The following is an 18,802-nucleotide window of genomic DNA, read 5'->3' on the forward strand; positions in this document are numbered from 1 at the left end:
ATGTGTTGTCTACAAACATCATAGGAAAAGGAATGAAGACCAACTCTACCGGAGGAAATCCGGAAGGATATTGTGGAGAGCAATCCAATTCTTCACTTTTAAATCCGGTTGTTGATCCCCATCCTTTGACTAAATCTACTCAAACCGATAACCACTCTGACGATTCCCTTGCCGCAGTTGTCGCCCCTAGGCCGCTAATCAAGGAAATCAATAGATGACCGTTTCCCAAAAAGTGGAGCCTAGAAGTCCAAAGCTCAAGTCTTCCTCTGTTGACTTCCCTATTGAACAAGCATTTAACTTGGCAGACCCCATGCAAAAGCTAGAATGCACGTTCCCATGCAGAATCCATAACAGTTACCATAACGGACGTGCACGCTCCCTTGAATAAGACCAAGGTGTCTGGATCCAAGGCTGTTCAAGCGGTAAGCTTCAACAATGTTAATTATCTTTTAAAGCTTAACCCTATTTTTGACATTTCTCTAGGAATGAACGATGCCCCATCGACCACCACTCAGGATCCCTCCCATCATTCGACCATTGTCTATAACGAGACCCATAACTCTAGCATCATAAAAGTCGATGTCTAACAACCCTCTCTAATCGTCGTTCTGTTGGTGCCAAAGATAGGGTTGTCCCCTATGTTGTTCGAAATAAAGGGGCTAAAATCAAACCCAATGTCCCTCTTCATTCCTCCGTTTAAGTTGCCTTGAAGGGTGTGTTGTAGAACATTCAGAATAACCTTCAAGACCAACCTCTTAGAGAAGGACAAATGGATGTGACCATGCACCAAGATCGGTAGAGGTAGTTATTGTTCCTATGCTATTTGTTATGGATTTCAAACTTATATCATGGAATTTTCAAGGTTGTGGCGGGCTTAGGTTTTCTAAAATGCTCAAAAAATACTCTCATGATCACAAACTGCACCTGGTGGTTTTTTTGGAACCTCATGTGAGCGGTCGTAAGGCAGACAGTATAATCGTTAAGCTCAGCTTTAAAAATTCCTTTAGGGTGGAGGCCGATGGTTTCTCAGGTAGAATCAGGCTTCTCTATAATAGCTCGCTCACGGTTGACTTCATCTCTATCCACCCTTAATTTATTTTCTTGAGAGTCAAGTGGAATGCTTACCATGTAACACCCATAGTACATATATATCTCGATATACAAGTTATATATGTCACATTAATTTAACAATTATTTGCTGAGCATAAAGACTTAAAATATCGATTCTTTTTACACTTCCATTGTTTTAACTTAAAAACTTTTATCTTATTCGTATAAAATCTTAAAAGAATATTTAATCACTGCAAACAAATCCAATTTCAATCAGTAAGTAGGCAGTTCAAAGATGATCATAATTATATATCACTACCTAAATATTGCTTAATTTAAAAACCATTTCAAATATAACATTTAAACTATTCATTCAAAAATAAAATTAGATACTATAATTAGTCAAAACTAAAGAAAATAATCAGTTACTGTTACAGACCCTTTTAAAATAAATTCAATAAAACATACCATCAGATGTAATGTACATGCCACTAATAAGTAAAAGATATGATGTATTACTAATTCTGTAGGTAGGTTTGACTTCCATAAGATGCTCATATAACTCCTCACTTCACATTCTTTTCTTTACTCGAACCTACACATAAAAAATTTCACGCACTAAGTAAAACTTAGTGAGGTAGTGATATAGCTAAAATGAGATAAAACATAAATTCTATAAAATATTATAAACATAAATCTGTAATTTAAATAAAAACATTAAAACTTTCAAACTAGAATATTCATGTTGTTTTCATATTGAAAACCTGAAAAATCATTATCTCATGATTTTATCAAAAATTATGTAAGTCAATATCGAATATCATAAAAAACTTATGTTCTTTTCATTCAAACATATTTGAGAACTTTCCTTTCAATTCAATGTTCATTTCTTTCATATTATGTCATAACTTGCACATTTACTTTTATAGCCTAATGTATATGTAAGAGAATATAAGGTACGTGAGTCAGACAAGTGTGTGCAGTAAACACTTCAGTGCTATCATCTCAATCAAAACATATTAGCACACACAATGTTATCATGTTAGAATCATAATATGCACACAAAGTGCAATCACATCTAAAATATTCTAGTGTACCCACCGGTAACTCCACAATATATCATAAGCACACATAATGCTATCACATCGAAATCGTTATATGCATACAAAGTGCAATTACATTTGAAATATACTAGTTTACCCATCTGTAACACCACAGTATATCAATCACTCCACCTCATGGTATGCCAATTGTACCTACGACTCTCAATGCAATATACAATGGACTTTATTTTAAATTCATATCATTTATAATTCAACATTTCAAATCAATAGCATTTTCCCAATATCATTCTCATAAAAATCATAATTTGGGCAATTCATACCCTAAACATTCATACGAACATTATATAAATAATTCCTATTTAAAATAGAAAACATATTCTAAAATAATACGAGGTTGACTTATCACAAGTTGCCCTCAATCAAATTAATCAAACACTGATTTTACACTTTCCTTATAAATCAAAATATAAGTCTCACCAATAGGGATGACAAACGGGTACAGTTTCGTGGATTCCGCACCGCATCCGCTCCAATTGGAGCGGGGATGGGTATAATTTTAGCGGGTAGTGGGCGGGTGTGGATTTATAAAGTGGTACCCGTCGTGGGTGGTGGGCGTAATGGGTTTGAGACATTACTCGCCCCGCATCCGCCCGCCCCACATCCGCCCGCCCAGCTAAATATCTATTAAATTTTGGACCATTATGAATTTAGGTGTAATTTTAGAGACTAATTTATAAATTTTAATATTGTATAATATATAACATATAATTTAACCAAATATTAAGGATATTTAGTCTTTAATCTGGTCTTTAATTAGGGAAATATTCGGCTCTTTGATTAAACCCATAATCCCACTAACCACGTCACTTTCCATGTTCTTTAGCCCATGCTGCCCATTAGGGGTGCACAAAAAATCCGAATATCTGATTTTGCGAAAAAAATATCCGAAACCGGATTTGGGAAAAACTGGTTTTTTTTAACTGGATCGGATTTTTTAAAGCGTTTATTTTAACCGGTTTGGGAAAAAACCTATACCGGTTTTTTTAACGGATAAAAAACCGGTTTTTATCCGAAAAAAAAAACCGGTCTGGGTTTAAAAAACTAGCCATTAATATAGCCGTTGGGGGGTTTTGTGACCCTTTTTGACCGTTTTTTTCTTTAAAAATTTACCATTTTACCACCCTAAACATGTATAAATAGATTGGGGATGTATTTGGTTTATTACAACTTTCTCAAATCTTATTACACAACACCTAAACATCTCTCAAATTTTATTTTTGTAATTTTTTGTTCATCATGAGTAACACGGCTGAATCTTCCGTCGGGGGAAACCTTGAAGTCGTGAGAGTGATCGAACACACTCGAAACAAAGATATTTGAGATCACTACGATTTATGTGAGATGTCAAATGGCTCGAGGAGGGCGCGTTGTAAACTTTGTCTAAAGTTGCTTGCATCGGAAGGAAACACAATGTTAAAGAACCATTTGACAAAATCATGCAAGGCACTTCGCTCAAGATCGGATCCTAGTCAATCGAATCTTACACCGCAAAGTGGTGTTTTTGTTTACGACAACGAAAAATTACGAGAAGCGTTTACAAAGTTCGTGATTACAAAAGCATTGCCGTTCGACCACTTTGATGATGAAGATTTCACGACAACAATTCAACAACTAATGCAACCACGTTATACTCAAGTAAGTCGTACTACCCTTAGAAGAGATGCTATAAAACTGTGGCGTACGGCGAGGGAAAAATGATTTTAGGATTCCAAGAACACCGTTATGGTGTGTCGCTTACATGTGACGTTTGGAGTTCCCCTCATAATACCGAAATTCTTTTTTAGCCGTTACGTCACATTGGTTAGATCAAGATAATTGGCAAATGATGAAAAGAACAATCGCGTTTGAATTATTCGGTGAGCCGCATACCGGTACTAATTTATTTACACTTTTAAAAAGGGTAATTTGTCTTTATAAATTAGAAAATAAAGTTTTTTCTATATCCTTTGATAATGCATCGAATAATACAAACGCGTTCCAAGATTGAAAATATTACTTTCACCATTTTAGACGGTGCGTTTTTTCATACCCGTTGCGTTGCACACATAATTAATTTATCCGTGCAAGCCGGTTTGGAGGTTATTGAGCCGATTAGATTAGAATTTAAAACAATGATAAAATCGGTTCTTTGTAACAACAACAAAAGACTAAATGATTATAAACGATTTTGTAAGTCCGTTAATAAAAAAGCTTTGGGTCCTAATTTGGATTGTCCAACTCGTTGGAACTCAACTTGGATGATGATGCATACTGCCTTAAGGCAAAGGGAAACATTGCAAACATTTCATGATCGGCTTTTCGAGAGGGGTCATGTCCCAAACATTTATTCGGATTCGAGTTGGGAAACTATAGCCAAAATAACCGATTTGCTTGGGGTTTTTAAAAATGCAACAACTTTTTTATCCGGTGTTTATTACCCTACTAGCCCGTTGGTTCTTAATCAAATATTTTTGTTGGCTACCCGACTAAATGACTTTGAATTTGAAATCGAAGTTTTTCAAGAAATTGGCTTTGCAATGAAGGAAAAACTTTTAAAATATTTTAAGGAGATTCCCCCCATTTTTACTTGTGCCGCCGCTTTAAACCCAACGTTAAATGTTGGCGGGGTTGAAACACTAATTGAACAAATTGCGTTTGCTTTTAATCTAACCGATGATGAACCCAACTTTGTCCAAAACCAAATAAATTATTTTAACAAATGTTTTCCAGACATGTTTGCAATTTATTTAACTAAATACGAATCAAGTAGTGTAATACACGATCAAATGAGAATGAATGCGGAATCATCTAGTAGACGTCCAAGTAACATAAATTTGAATCTTTTTAACACTCTTGTAAATTTCCAATCCAAACGATCACGTACTACCACCCTAAGTAGCGAGTTGGGAAATTACATGTCATGCGATTTTCTATCAAAAATGACATTTGAAGAGTTTGAAAGTTTGGATATTTTGGCTTGGTGGAAAGAAAAGGAAGCACAATTTCCGATTCCAGCCGCCATGGCCTGTGATTTATTAACCGTCCAAGCTTCTACGGTAGCTTCGGAATCCGCTTTTTTTGTTAGTGGCAGGGTTATATCGCAACGGAGATCAAGACTAAGTCCCGAGTCGGTGGAAGTATGCATTTGTTTAAAGGATTATTTGAATGGAGCGGCTCGTAAGCAACATATCACCACCCTAGAAGATGCAATTGATGCCGATTTGGAAGCAAACTTACACATTGAAGAAGTCGAACTTGGAATATCCCCTCCAAACGAAGAAGGCGAAGATGATGAAGAAGAGATGGCAATGTAGTTTATTTTTAAACTTTATTTCAATTATCGTAAACTTTGTTTCAATTATCGAACTTGAAGTTTTTAAGTATTTGAATGTATCGAACTTGGAAGTTTTTAAGTATTTGAATTTATCAAACTTGGAAGTATTTAAGTATTTCAATTATCGTAAACTTTGTTGCAATTGATGACTATGTAATTTTAATAATATTAAAATTGGTTTTTTTATAACCGATATTTTAAAAAAACCAGTTTTTTAAAACCGAAACCGGTTACACCGGTTAGGATATCCGGCCCTCCAAACCGGTTAGAAACCGAACCGGTTATTTTATAAATCGGTTTTTTTTCTATGGGAAAAAACCGGATCGGATAAAAACCGATCCGGATCGGATTGAAATCCGACTTCTGTGCAACCCTACTGCCCATCCAAACATAAATTAGCCGTACTATATGCATTAACATCAAAAGCAGCAGTTTCCATGTTCTTTAGCCCCTCAAAACCCATATTAGGCGCACTATGAGCATTAACATCGAAAGCAACTCAATAATCCAGATCTGCGACTACATGCTCCCTACAATCTGTCTCCATAACATTCGTAGAGCCACTCCTCTGACAAATTGAAGCATGCGTTGCTACCCAATCACGAACTATCTGGGAACCAACTCCAACATCCCATTATTTTGCTGTCAGGCGGGTCTAGATGGGTATGTCACTAATGGGTAGTGGGTGTGGGGATGGATTTGAAAATGTACCTGCGTGGGCGGGTGTGAATTTGAAAATTTGTACCCATCATGGGTGGTGGGCGGGTGGTGGATTGAAAAATATTAGGTGGGTATGGGGATGGGGGAGGGGGTATCCGCACCCAACCCACCTGTTTTCCATCCATACTCACCAAGCTTTAGGCTTAATCCTTTGCTTTAAATTTCTTTAATTACATAATTTATCAAAATTTCATATTATGGAAGTTTGCACGACCTTTAAAGAAATATTATTCTGTATTAATATACATACTGAAAAATTATTTTGTTTGTATCACTGAAAACTAGATTCGAATACAAATCTAACCATATAAGGTACTCCGTCTAGTTCCACTTGTACAATTTATAACGAATTTTCAAAGTTGACTGACAAAAGTTGTTTTGGGCAGAATCTGTTGCCTTGTTTTCTGACCTATCACCGATTAAAAATTCATATCTTTTTTATACTCTTCAAAATCAGTTACCATTTGTTCTAAACAAAACTAGACTGATATATGAATCCAATGGTATAAGATTCTTCAAGTTTTTTTGTATAATTGCTGGTGATTTTCTAAATTTACTGCTTAGAACATAATTTTTAGGCAGATTTCACCAAATTGTATCCTTAACTTATTCACTAATTCTATTAGCTTACCAATTGAACTTATAGGTTTTAATCACACTTCGTATACACTAGGAGTCACTTCTTAACGTAACTCCGACACTGGCTCATCGCAAGCCAATGTTTGATCGATAACATAAATACAAGTTATGTGTTGTCTTCATGAGGGATTAAATATAAATTATATAATTTTAATTGAGGTTTTGTCCTACTAAATTTTATTGGTAAAGTTTTTAATGAAGTGACATGATGTGCATATTAAATATATATGTATTTTTTCACTATGACTTTTTTACAAAGTTTTTATTTTAGTAAAGTTTTAACGATACACATTATCTTCAATGGACATCTAAGGGGACTGTTATGAATATTTGTTATTTGTGGATGTCTATTATGATTAGAACTATATGTATTAAATATGACATTGATATACTTTTTATTAACATTTTTTTATCAAGTTCTAATTCTAATCCTAATTCTACCTAGAGGGAAGGGAGGAAAAGGCTCTAGGGGAAAAAATAAAGATGAATAACTTGACTAACCGACTAAATGTGATTGCTCATTATTAAGACTTTTATATCATCAAAACTAGAGTAATATATGACGACTACTCCTTAATGTTGGGAAATAAACGAGTAACAAGTAATTTCCCTATAGCCAGATTAGTGAGAATACGGAATAAACGCGGAAAAAATAATACCTGAAAAATTGATAACGGAGTTCAGCCAATTGTGCTTACGTCTTCGACTGCTGCAGATCTTTTACTAAAGAGAAAAAATTACAGGTGTTTACAAAACACACTTGAGAGAGAACTGGAAGATTTTGGGATGATTTTGAAGCTAAATGAGCTAGGGTATTTATAGTTGAAGCTTAGGGACTAATCTTTGAAAATACCCTAAAATACAATGATTAAATGTGTGATTATCTCATTGCTCAAATTCAATGAATTCAAGCCACCCCACTTGCTCAGCCGCCCATTTAGCTAGCAGCCCATGTGTTGCCTTTGTTGAAAAATATCAAGCAAAGCCGGTGCCCCCACCAAGCAAGCTGGTGCCCCCCTTTGACTTTTCTTCCAACAATCTCCCACTTGAAGACTGATTTCAATATGTCTTCACACCTTGATCAATGCAGCAGCATTTCTGGTCTTGTTATTCTAGCATGCCAACTGAAGCTGAACACAACTTCAGTTTGTCCGTAGTCACCGTCTTTGTCAACATGTCTGGCGGATTTTGAGCTCTACTAATCTTTTCAAGTTTCAAAATCCCATCTTCCAGAAGAGACCGGATAAAATGATACCGTAATTGTATGTGCTTCGTTCTGGAATGAAAAGACGGATTCTTCGCTAGATGGATAGCACTTTGACTATCACAATACAAGATATTGTTTTCTTGTTTCTTTCCTAACTCTTCCAAGAAACTTTGGAGCCAAACCATCTCATTGCTGGCTTCTGTAACAGCGACATATTCTACTTCAGTGGTGGAGAGAGCAACTATCTTCTGTAGTTGAGAAACCCAACTCACTGCAGTACCTCCTAGAGTATAGACATACCTTGTAGTGCTCATTCTGATGTCAACATTTCCAGCTAAGTCAGCATCTACATAGCCTGTCAGTATCGTATCTCCACCTTTGAAACAAAGTGCTTTGTTTGTAGTACTCGCAGATATCTGAGGATCCATTTGACAACTTCCCAGTGTACTTTTCCCGGATTATTCATGTACCTGCTAACAGCTCCCACTGCATGAGCAATATCTGGTCTGGTACAAACCATGGCATAAATCAGACTTCCAATTGCTGAGGCATACGACACCTTCACCATGTGCGCAAGTTCCTCCTCCGTCTTTGGTGACTGTTCTTTGGAGAGTCTAAAATGAATACCTAAAGGTGTACTTACTGGTTTAGCATCTTGCATGTTGAACCTAGAGAGTACTTTGTTGATGTACTCAACCTGTGATAACATCAAAGTCCCCGACTTTGTGTCTCTCTTGATTCTCATCCCAAGAATCTACTTTGCTGCACCCAGATATTTCATTGCAAACTGCTTCGACAATTTTTGCTTCAAGTTTATAATCTCTTGCATGTCTGAGCCTGCAACGAGCATGTCATCAATGTACAACAATAAAATAATGAAGCTATTGTCGAACCTCTTGATGTAGCAACAATGATCTGATTGGAATCTGGTAAAACCACTGCTACTCATGAAGCTATCGAACTTCTTGTACCATTGTCTAGGAGCTTGTTTTAAACCATACAAGCTCTTCTTCAACCTGCATACCAGGTTTTTCTTGCCTGCCTCTATGAAGCCTTCTGGCTGCCTCATATAGATTTCTTCCTCCAAATCACCATGAAGGAAAGCTGTCTTTACATCTAACTGCTCAAGATGTAAATTCTCTGCAGCTAAAATTTTCAACACCAGTCTGATAGTAGACAGTTTCACGACTGGAGAGAAAATTTCATTGTAGTCAATACCTTTTTTTGCTGAAAACCTTTGACAACCAATCTCGCTTTGTAACGTTTTCTCCCATCGTGCTCTTCTTTGATCCTGTAAATCCACTTGTTGTGAAGCGTTTTCTTGTCTGGTGGTAATTCAGCTAATTCCACGTCTGATTTGACATAAGCGAGTCCATCTCATCTTTCATGGAAGACTCCCACTTGACTGAATCCTCAACTTGCATTGCTTCATCATAGCACTCTGGTTCACCATTTTCAGTCAGCAACAAGTAGTGCAAAAAAGGAGAATACCGTTGGGTTGGTTTAGGAATTCTGGAGGAGCGTCTTAGTTTCGGTGTGCCTGGTTCTTCTTGAACTGCTTCAGGACTGATCTGAACATCATTTCCAGAAATCTCCTCGAACTCAACAAATTCCTTTGTTTCAGCTTTGGTATTGGAGTTGCTTGATTCTACAGTTGACCTGTCTTTGTACATCACATTCTCATTGAAAATGACATCTCTGCTTCTGATGATCTTCCGATTTTCATAGTCCCAAAACCGATAACCGAACTCATCACCGCCGTAACCAACAAAGGCACATTTGTTGGACTTAGCATCAAGTTTACTTCTTTCAGCAAAGTCTATGCGTACATAAGAAATACAACCAAACACTCTTAAGTGTGAAAGGTTTATTTCTTTCTTGCTCCAAACTTCCTCTGGTATTCTGCCATCCAAAAGAACTGAGGGCCCACGGTTGATCAGGTAAGCTGCAGTGTTGATAGCTTCAACCCATAGAAATTTGGGCAATCCGGCATGTATCCTCATGCTTCTGGCACGTTCATTCAAAGTTCTGTTCATGCGCTCTGCTACACCATTTTGCTGCGGTATCATGGGAACTGTTGTCTCCATCTTGATCCCATTATTTGCGCAGAAGTCTATGAATCTCCTATTTTTGTACTCTCCTCCATTGTCAGACCTCAACCGCTTGACTTTCAGACCAGTCTCATTTTCCACCATGGCCTTCCAATTTCTGAAGGTATCAAAGACTTCTGATTTCTTCTTCAGAAAATAAACCCACACCTTCATTGTAGAATCATCGATGAAGGTGACATAATATAGTGAGCCTGCAAGAGATGGAACTGGAGATGGTCCCCATACATCAGTATGAACTAACTCTAACTTTTCATCCTTGGGTGTCTTACCAATCTTTGCAAAGCTGACTTTCTTTTATTTTCCAAATATGCAATCCTCGCATAGTCCGACATCTACATTCTTTAGATCCGGCAGCTTCCCTTTTGAAAAAAATCTTCATCCCTTTCTCGCTCATATGGCCAAGCCTTTGGTGCCATAGGTTTGATTTTCCATCAGCATCTGCGGCTGCAATGATATTCTCTAAATTTGAGGTTACATAGAGAGTACCAGTTTTCTTACCATGAGCAATGGCGAGTGCTCATTTGGTAATCTTCCATTCACAGTCTGAAAAAGTTGTGCTATATCTTTCAGCGTCCAGGTGGTCTGGTTTGGCAACTTTAATTGGTTGTCTCCTTTTCCGACGATCTTCAAGGTTTCATCATCGGCTAGATGAACCTTCCCAAAATCACCACTGACATAGTTCTTCATGATTTCTCGGCATGGGGTGGAGTGGAAAGATGCCCTTGAATCCAAGATCCATGATTCAATCGGAGTGTTGACGCTTAGAATCATGGCATCACCTGTCTCCTCTGTCATGTTGGCAGATTCCTGTGCACCGGTATCTTTCTTCAGTGCTCGACAATCTCTTTTAAAGTGACCTTTCTTGCCACAATTATAACAGGTAAAATCTTTTTTTCCTGTTCTTGATTTGCCCCTTCTGGATTTCGATCTGCCATGATTTGAATTTCTTTATGAAGTTCTCCCTCTAGACTCCGTGTGCAAGGCTGAGGAGGTTGATGCTTCACCCGATTCTCTCTGTCGAATTTCTTCGCTCAATACCAGATCTCGAACATCGTCGAATTTCAATTTACTATTTCCCGACGAGATGCTAACTGCTGTAACAGTAGCATTCCAACTGTCTGGTAGAGATGATAAGAGAATTAAAGCTCGAACTTCATCATCGAATTCAATTTCCACGGAACTCAACTGGGTTGTGATTGTGTTGAGTTCATTCAGGTGTTGAGCCACTGATGCCCCTTCCGTCATCCGTAAATTGAATAATCGCCTCATCAAATGAACTTTGTTTGAGGCCGATGGCTTCTCATACATACTGGAGAGAGCCACCATAAGACCCGCCGTGGTATTTTCCTTTGCTGTGTTGAAAGCAACATTTCGGGACAACGTCAGTCGGATAACTCCGAGGGCTTGTCGGTCGAGAAGAGCCCAGTCTTCATTCTTCATGCCCTCTGGTTGCTTTCCTGAGAGGGGTTGATATAGATTTTTCTGGTACAGAAAATCTTCGATCTGCATATTCCAAAAGCCAAAGTCCGCACCATCGAACTTTTCAATTTTCACATTCCCTTCGTCTGTAGCCATCGCTCCCACTCGAATCTGGCTTCTTCGGATCGTTTCTGACAATTTGTGCGAACCACCGTGTATTATAACACCTCCGTCGACAAATTCGTATCGCCGACAAAATTTCACTATTCACGAAATTTACTATTCACGTGAATAGTAATGAATAGTAACCTCGCAAAAAATTGACAAAATTCACAACCCAAAAGCTCTGATTACCAGTTGTTGGGAAATAAACGAGTAACAAGTAATTTCCCTATAGCCAGATTAGCGAGAATATGAAATAAACGCGGAAAAAATAATACCCGAAAAATTGATAACGGAGTTCAGCCAATTGTGCTTACGTCTCCGGACTGCTGCAGATCTTTTACTAAAGAGAAAAAATTACAGGTGTTTACAAAACACACTTGAGAGAGAACTGGAAGATTTTGGGATGATTTTGAAGCTAAATGAGCTAGGGTATTTAGTTGAAGCTTAGGGACTAATCTTTGAAAATACCCTAAAATACAATGATTAAATGTGTGATTAACCCATTGTTCAAATTCAATGAATTCAAGCCGCCCCACTTGCTCAGTCGCCCATTTAGCTAGCAGCCCATGTGCTGCCTTTGTTGAAAAATATCAAGCAAAGTCGGTGCCCCCACCAAGCAAGCTGGTGCCCCCCTTTGACTTTTCTTCTAACACTTAAGACTATAATAAATATATAAAATGGAAAAAACATTATATGTACTCCTTAAAAAATAATACATGATTCTCCACGTATTAAGTGGCGGAGTCACATATACTTCATGGTGGCCACATGCTCACCCTGAAATATGATTTTTTTTTATTTCTTATTTTATTGATGGTGTCTATCTGAAATTTTATTTGTGTCAACCCTGAAATTTTAATTGTACCCACTCATTCAAAAATTATGTTACTAGCTTATGTATGTCCACCCTCATAAATATTTATGGATTCGTATGTATGTATTTGTAAAATCTATTTTCTTTTATCTTTTTTAACTTTATAACAACCTTTTTGATTTGTTTGAGATAGTAAATATAATATAATATAAACAAAAAAATCAAAAGTAAGTAAGGAAATAACGAAAATAATAAAAACTTGTGATATTTTTACTACTCCATAAATTGACATGTTCAAGGAGGGGAAAATACTACGAACATGAACATGTGAAAAAAAGGAAAAATGGTCTTAAGATCCGAACAATCCTCAGTCCAACCTAATGTTCTTAACCAAGCCTTCGACCGAAACATATGGGAAACATAAACATCACAACAACAACAACAACAACCTCAATAACAACAAATGCAAAAAAGGAAGAAAAACCAATCACCAAAAACCAATAAAGATTGTAAGAACAAATGACATCTCTCCCGCAACGCACCCTACAACACAGCTATAGACTCCCAGTCATTTATTTGTTCATCGCCATTATTTTACTCTGCATCCTATACTCAAACCTCTTGTTGACCAAAAATGACACTAACAACTACCGACATCTCTCCACCAAACTCGACTCATCACCCTCAAACGGTTCCTCCACAACCAATTCCTCATCACCATCTTCGCCTTCAAATAACATCGTACCGTTAATGAAGCCACACCGGTAGAGATCGTCGAACCGAGAGGACACTACAACCGCTACAACACTGAGCTCAAACACATCGCGTTCGGGATAGCGTCGTCGTCGAACTTGTTCGAAACCCGAAAAGAGTACATCAAAGCATGGTGGAGGCCGAAAGAGACTAGGGGTGTAGTGTGGGTGGACAAGAAAGTGAAGAAAAACACAGACGAAAAATTACCTCAAATTAGGGTTTCTCAAGATACTACGAGGTTCAAGTACACCAACAGGCAAGGTTCTCGATCGGCGTTGAGGATCACGCGTGTGGTTTCCGAGACGCTTAAGCTCGGGATGAAGGATATCCGGTGGTTCGTGATGGGGGACGACGACACGGTGTTCGTCGTCAATAATGTGGTGAGGGTGCTCTCGAAATACGATCACACGCAGTTTTACTACATCGGGAGTGGATCGGAGAGCCATATTCAGAACATATTCTTTTCGTATGCTATGGCGTTCGGAGGTGGTGGGTTCGCAATAAGCTATCCGTTGGCTAAAGAATTGTCGAAGATGCAAGATAATTGCATCCAACGATATCCGGGATTGTACGGCAGTGATGATCGGATTCAGGCGTGCATGGCGGAGCTTGGAGTGCCACTCACCAAGGAACTTGGTTTCCATCAGGTAATAAAATTACTTCTCGAGTGAACGTTGGTAAAATTATGGTTTTGGTCCTTATACTAAACGTTTAGATTAGTCCATGTATTATATTCTTGGCATAATTTCATCCTCATACTATTATTTAGGCACACCTTAGCCTTAGTCTAAAAGATTAAATCACTAACAGAGTTTAGTCACATCATGATTTTGTGGCCTTTATTATGGCTAAATATGAGATCTAGTCTTTGAACTTTGATTTGACATAATTTTATCTCCCTATTTCTAGCTGATGTCATATTTTTCTTAAGCATCTAATTTAAGTGTAGGAACTAATCTAGAACTTAAATATAATTAAAGGGTTAAAAAACACAATTTGACCTAAAGGTTTTCATGAATTATTTTATGAAAAAGGACTCAATCATGATGCATACCTAAAATTTTGAAGAATATATTTATATATATATATATATATATATTGTAATTTAGTATTTTATTTTATATAAACCCTAAACCTTAAACATGAATAGGTCTAGTTTGAAAGTTTAAAACGTATGATTTGATGCTCTTCTTGATACTCAACCAAGAATTTGGAAGGGTAAATTGTTGTCACCTTGTTTTGTCTACAGTATGATGTGTATGGAGATTTGGTAGGCCTCTTGGGAGCCCACCCAGTGACTCCATTGGTATCACTTCACCACCTAGATGTTGTGGAACCGATCTTCCCCGGGATGAAACGAGCCAAAGCAATCCAGCACTTGCTCGAGGCCGCCAAAGAAGACTCGGCCAGCCTGATGCAACAATCGATATGCTACGATTCGAATCGGTTTTGGTCCATCACCATCTCTTGGGGCTATGTGGTTCAAATCATGAGGGGAATCATGTCTCCCAGGGAGCTGGAGATGCCGTCGAGAACATTTCTGAATTGGTACAAGAGAGCCGATTACACTGCTTATGCATTCAACACCAGACCTGTTGAAAGTCACCCTTGTCAAAAGCCCTTCGTTTTCTATATGAGGAAGGTTAAATTTGATCGTCCTAGATGGCAAACCATCAGTATTTACTACCGTCACAAAATTAAGAGTCGCAACTGCCGTTGGAGAATACCCTCTCCGGAGAAACTCGATTCCGTTGTCATCCTGAAGAAACGTGATGATCAACGATGGAAAAAGGTACGATAATTTATCTTTCTCCGTGGACTACCAAGGAAAACTACGATGATAAAAGAATGTTCATAATTTTTCTTAATATATTGACAACGTGCACACATTCTGTGCGTCTGCTCAAACTTAAATATCATATAAAGAATAACATTCTCTTGTACCACCATTGAAGCTGTTTTGTATTGGTTTTTTGCAGTCACCAAGGAGGGATTGTTGCAGGGTAATGCGATCAGAAAAGAACAACTCAATGGTAATATCAGTGGGAAAATGCAGAGAGGGTGAAATCAGTAAGTTTCAACTATCGAAAAAGCAGTCATCATAGGCCATTTACTTTTCAAAGATGTTCTTAGTCTTCCTTTTTACCCCCATAGCCCAAGGCATACATGAAATGAGTCACTCACTCGATCTGGATGTAAATCTGGACAAAAAACTTGGAACTACTCCAACAAGCTCAGAGAAAGCAAAAAAAAAGAACCCACAATATGTAAATCATTGAAATGAGTCTAATACATTGAAAATTCATTCTTGAGGGTGCTCTCTACGTGTGTAATTTTCAGTTCAACAAATCAACAACAGCTATATCTTTTTCCTCGTTATGTCTATCTATTTTTACCATGAAGTATATATATTCTGCAGAATCGTTTCGGATATTCTGGCCGCTTGAACAAAAAAAAAAAATAGACAACGAAAGTATATTTTATTACTTTAAATAATTAATTTAAAATTACATTAATAAATCTTATAAAAATAATTGAATTAGACGACTAAATTATAAAAGTTAAAAGCGGGATTAGAAAATTAAAAGCCTCAATTATATAGGAGAAAATGAGATTAAAAAAATTAGGGACTTCAATTATAAAGTTATAAAGTGAGATTGAAAAAAATAGGAGCTACAATTATAAAAGTAAAAAATGAAATTGAAAAAATTAAGAGTCTCAGTTATAAATATAAAAAGTGAGACTGAAAAAATTAGGAATTAAAAACAAATTTAAAGTTCCAATTATAAAGATAAAAAATTAAATTAAAAAATTGAAGATCTTAAACAATCGTTTAAAAGTGCTTTTCTAATAGTCAGCTTTCATATCGTCTACGACAACTTTCAATATCATGGAAAAATATTTAGAAAATATATTATTTTATAATCACCTTAACTTATTTCGGTCAAACTTATTATTCTACATTGGTAAAATGATTCATATATTTTCGTTTTGAAAAACTGAATTAATCATTTAATTAATATAAATGTATTATTTATAACCTAAATAAAACACTATTTGATGATGAAAATTTTAAATTCCCTCTTATGCAGTCGCGTTTACAGGATATGTAAGCCTTATCAATAGGTTACGAAAATTTTAAACAAATATTATCTTGTAATCACTAAGTATATAAGGCACTATTTTATAGAGTCCTCCGACCATTAAAAGTTATAAAATAGCCCCCTAACTATAAGAAACTATTATATTAAGTCCCTCAACTATTAAAAGTTACAAAATGGTCACATGACTATTCATTATGTTCCAAACTTGTCATCTTCTGTTAAAAAATTAACGACAGTATATTGAATGTTAATTTGTTGTCTGTGATATGATAATAGTTTGAGATTATAGGATCAAATTTTATCATATCTCAGACATCATTATTTTTTTTAAAGAGAGAATTTTGTATGATTTTATTAATCAATAATTATACAAAACGAGTTAAAAACCCTCTGTAGATTTATTGGAGGAAAAATAGTGCACCATGCTCATCAAATCAACAAGACACAACAATCCTTTTCAGCTTTTCTACATGTAATCAGTGGTACCCGATAATCATATTGAATGACTACACCCAAACCAAGATGTCTCATATGAACCTCAAACACTCCCTCCTTGGATTGCCACGAAAGACCTAGAACAACCATTATGGACGTTAAAGGGCCACTAACATCTTTGTTAAATCTTACTCAGTTCACCACACACGAGGATAGAAACTCCAGGACTTTGCAATCTCCTGCACCCCTTATATTAGAACCACTATCACACCAGCAAAACAAAGATTCTTTAAATAGGCACCAATGAACCGATAGCTCTCCACTACACAACCAAGGCTTATCAGAAGCACTAGATTACCCAAAGATAGCAATACAACTATAATCATGGCCTAATTTCTCCAACGTACCATTCTTCTAATGGCACTGATAGAACATGTTCGTAACCGAGATCCACCCAAGCAACTGCACTCACACACGTCCAAAGCCCTAGCCTTACCCTAGAACCACTCCCTCTTGGAAAACTAGAGACTAGACTTAACCCGCAAACCTTTCAACCTCATTCACTCTCCTTTAAGTAGGTAAAATCATAACCTGAATTAAAATAGTACGAGGGGAACCCTCTATTATGAGAACTGAACACCATACAGCTTTGGAATTGACACCACATCATACCCTGTTCGAGAGAACGCAGCAGGTAACAAGTCTAGGAAACCTCTAAAGCACCATTTACGGGGCAACAGAGCCTTAATCCCAGCAAGACACGGCGCAAACAGAACAAACCTAGTTAAATAAGATAATCTTGTATTGATAAAAGCATAACTTAGGCGAGCGAGATCAACAGGGAGAATGAACCAACTCAGAACCGGGGTCACCTGCACACAACATACAAAACACTAATCTGACACTTTTGCATCGGCTTCTATGAGAACATCAACACTATCAACGCCAACCAATACTCCAATTATCAAGCATGGGACAAAGTCTATCTAATCAGCTTTACACCACTTGAGATTCTGCGCATGGGGTGTTTGAAAGTGATCAAAAGGTTAGGCACCTTGAGAAAATCTAGTACCGAAATATTGGATTCAAGGCACAACCATTTATACCAATGCTCGATCCTCAACACAGCCAAATCAAATAATTGTCTCTCAGTACAAGACCTTTTTTTGAAGATTACCTCGTTTCTGAACAGCCAGATGGACCAGACAAATCCAAAGAATGCAAGGCTCCAAAGTATTCTACATTCATTTGTCACCAGGAATCTTCCCAATAGAATATAAGAGCTTTGAAATCTCTTGGGCATACAAACTAATAATTCCAGAAGGCAAACCATCTTTGCCACACCCTCCAAACTACTTCACATTGACAGAACAGGTGATTCATTGTTTCGCAGGCCTTTGCGCAAAGAACACAGAGGCAAGACTCCAGAGGGACAACACCCCACTTTACTAGTTCTCTAAGCACTGGGATTTTATGAAGACAAGCCCTCCAGACGAAGGTAGTTCGTCCTTTCGCAGGCCTTTGCGCAGAGAACACATAGGCAGGACTCCAGGGGGACAACACCCCGTTTTACTAGTTCTCAGATATCATATTAACATCCAACTCAATATGTTGTTAATTTTTTTAATGAAAAATGATGAATTTAAAAGATAATGAATAGTCAAGTGAAGGATTCAACAAAACAAAATGCTATAATCAAGGAATCAATCTATAACCTTTAATAATTGAGGAATTCAACAACCCTTATAATTGGAGATCATTTGCATAATTTACATTTCTTTTAAATCACTAATTGATAATTAAAAGTACCTTAAACACTGTTATATTACAATCAATCTCGATTTTATTGTATTTTTTCTTCTGATTTTGCTTAAATTTATGGTATACTACACGAGTGACTACCCAACTATTTTTTCTATTCATTTTGACCATCGATTTTTTTATTTCA

General features: G+C 36.9%; 1 protein-coding gene across 1 annotated transcript; it reads left to right on the forward strand.

Moving 5' to 3' along the window:
* Positions 1-214: 214 nt before the first annotated feature.
* LOC120159977 lies at positions 215-15,591 on the forward strand. The gene is made up of 4 exons (XM_039170454.1): positions 215-368; positions 13,319-13,962; positions 14,565-15,107; positions 15,295-15,591. Exons 1-4 carry the CDS (start codon positions 215-217, stop codon positions 15,418-15,420), a joined length of 1,467 nt encoding a protein of 488 aa, XP_039026385.1. The 3' UTR covers positions 15,421-15,591.
* The last annotated feature ends 3,211 nt before the right edge of the window (positions 15,592-18,802 follow it).

Source organism: Hibiscus syriacus, unplaced genomic scaffold, assembly GCF_006381635.1.
Source record: "Hibiscus syriacus cultivar Baekdansim isolate YM2019G1 unplaced genomic scaffold, ASM638163v2 tig00111388_pilon, whole genome shotgun sequence".
Taxonomy (NCBI): Eukaryota; Viridiplantae; Streptophyta; class Magnoliopsida; order Malvales; family Malvaceae; genus Hibiscus; species Hibiscus syriacus.

Bases quoted from the DNA above. Each gene is read 5' to 3' on its own strand.
- LOC120159977 (XM_039170454.1), top strand. From the start codon at position 215: ATGACCGTTTCCCAAAAAGTGGAGCCTAGAAGTCCAAAGCTCAAGTCT. The intron at 369-13,318 runs GTGCACGCTCCC...CCGTTAATGAAG, and splicing joins TAACAGTTACCATAACGGAC to CCACACCGGTAGAGATCGTC. The intron at 13,963-14,564 runs GTAATAAAATTA...TTTTGTCTACAG, and splicing joins AGGAACTTGGTTTCCATCAG to TATGATGTGTATGGAGATTT.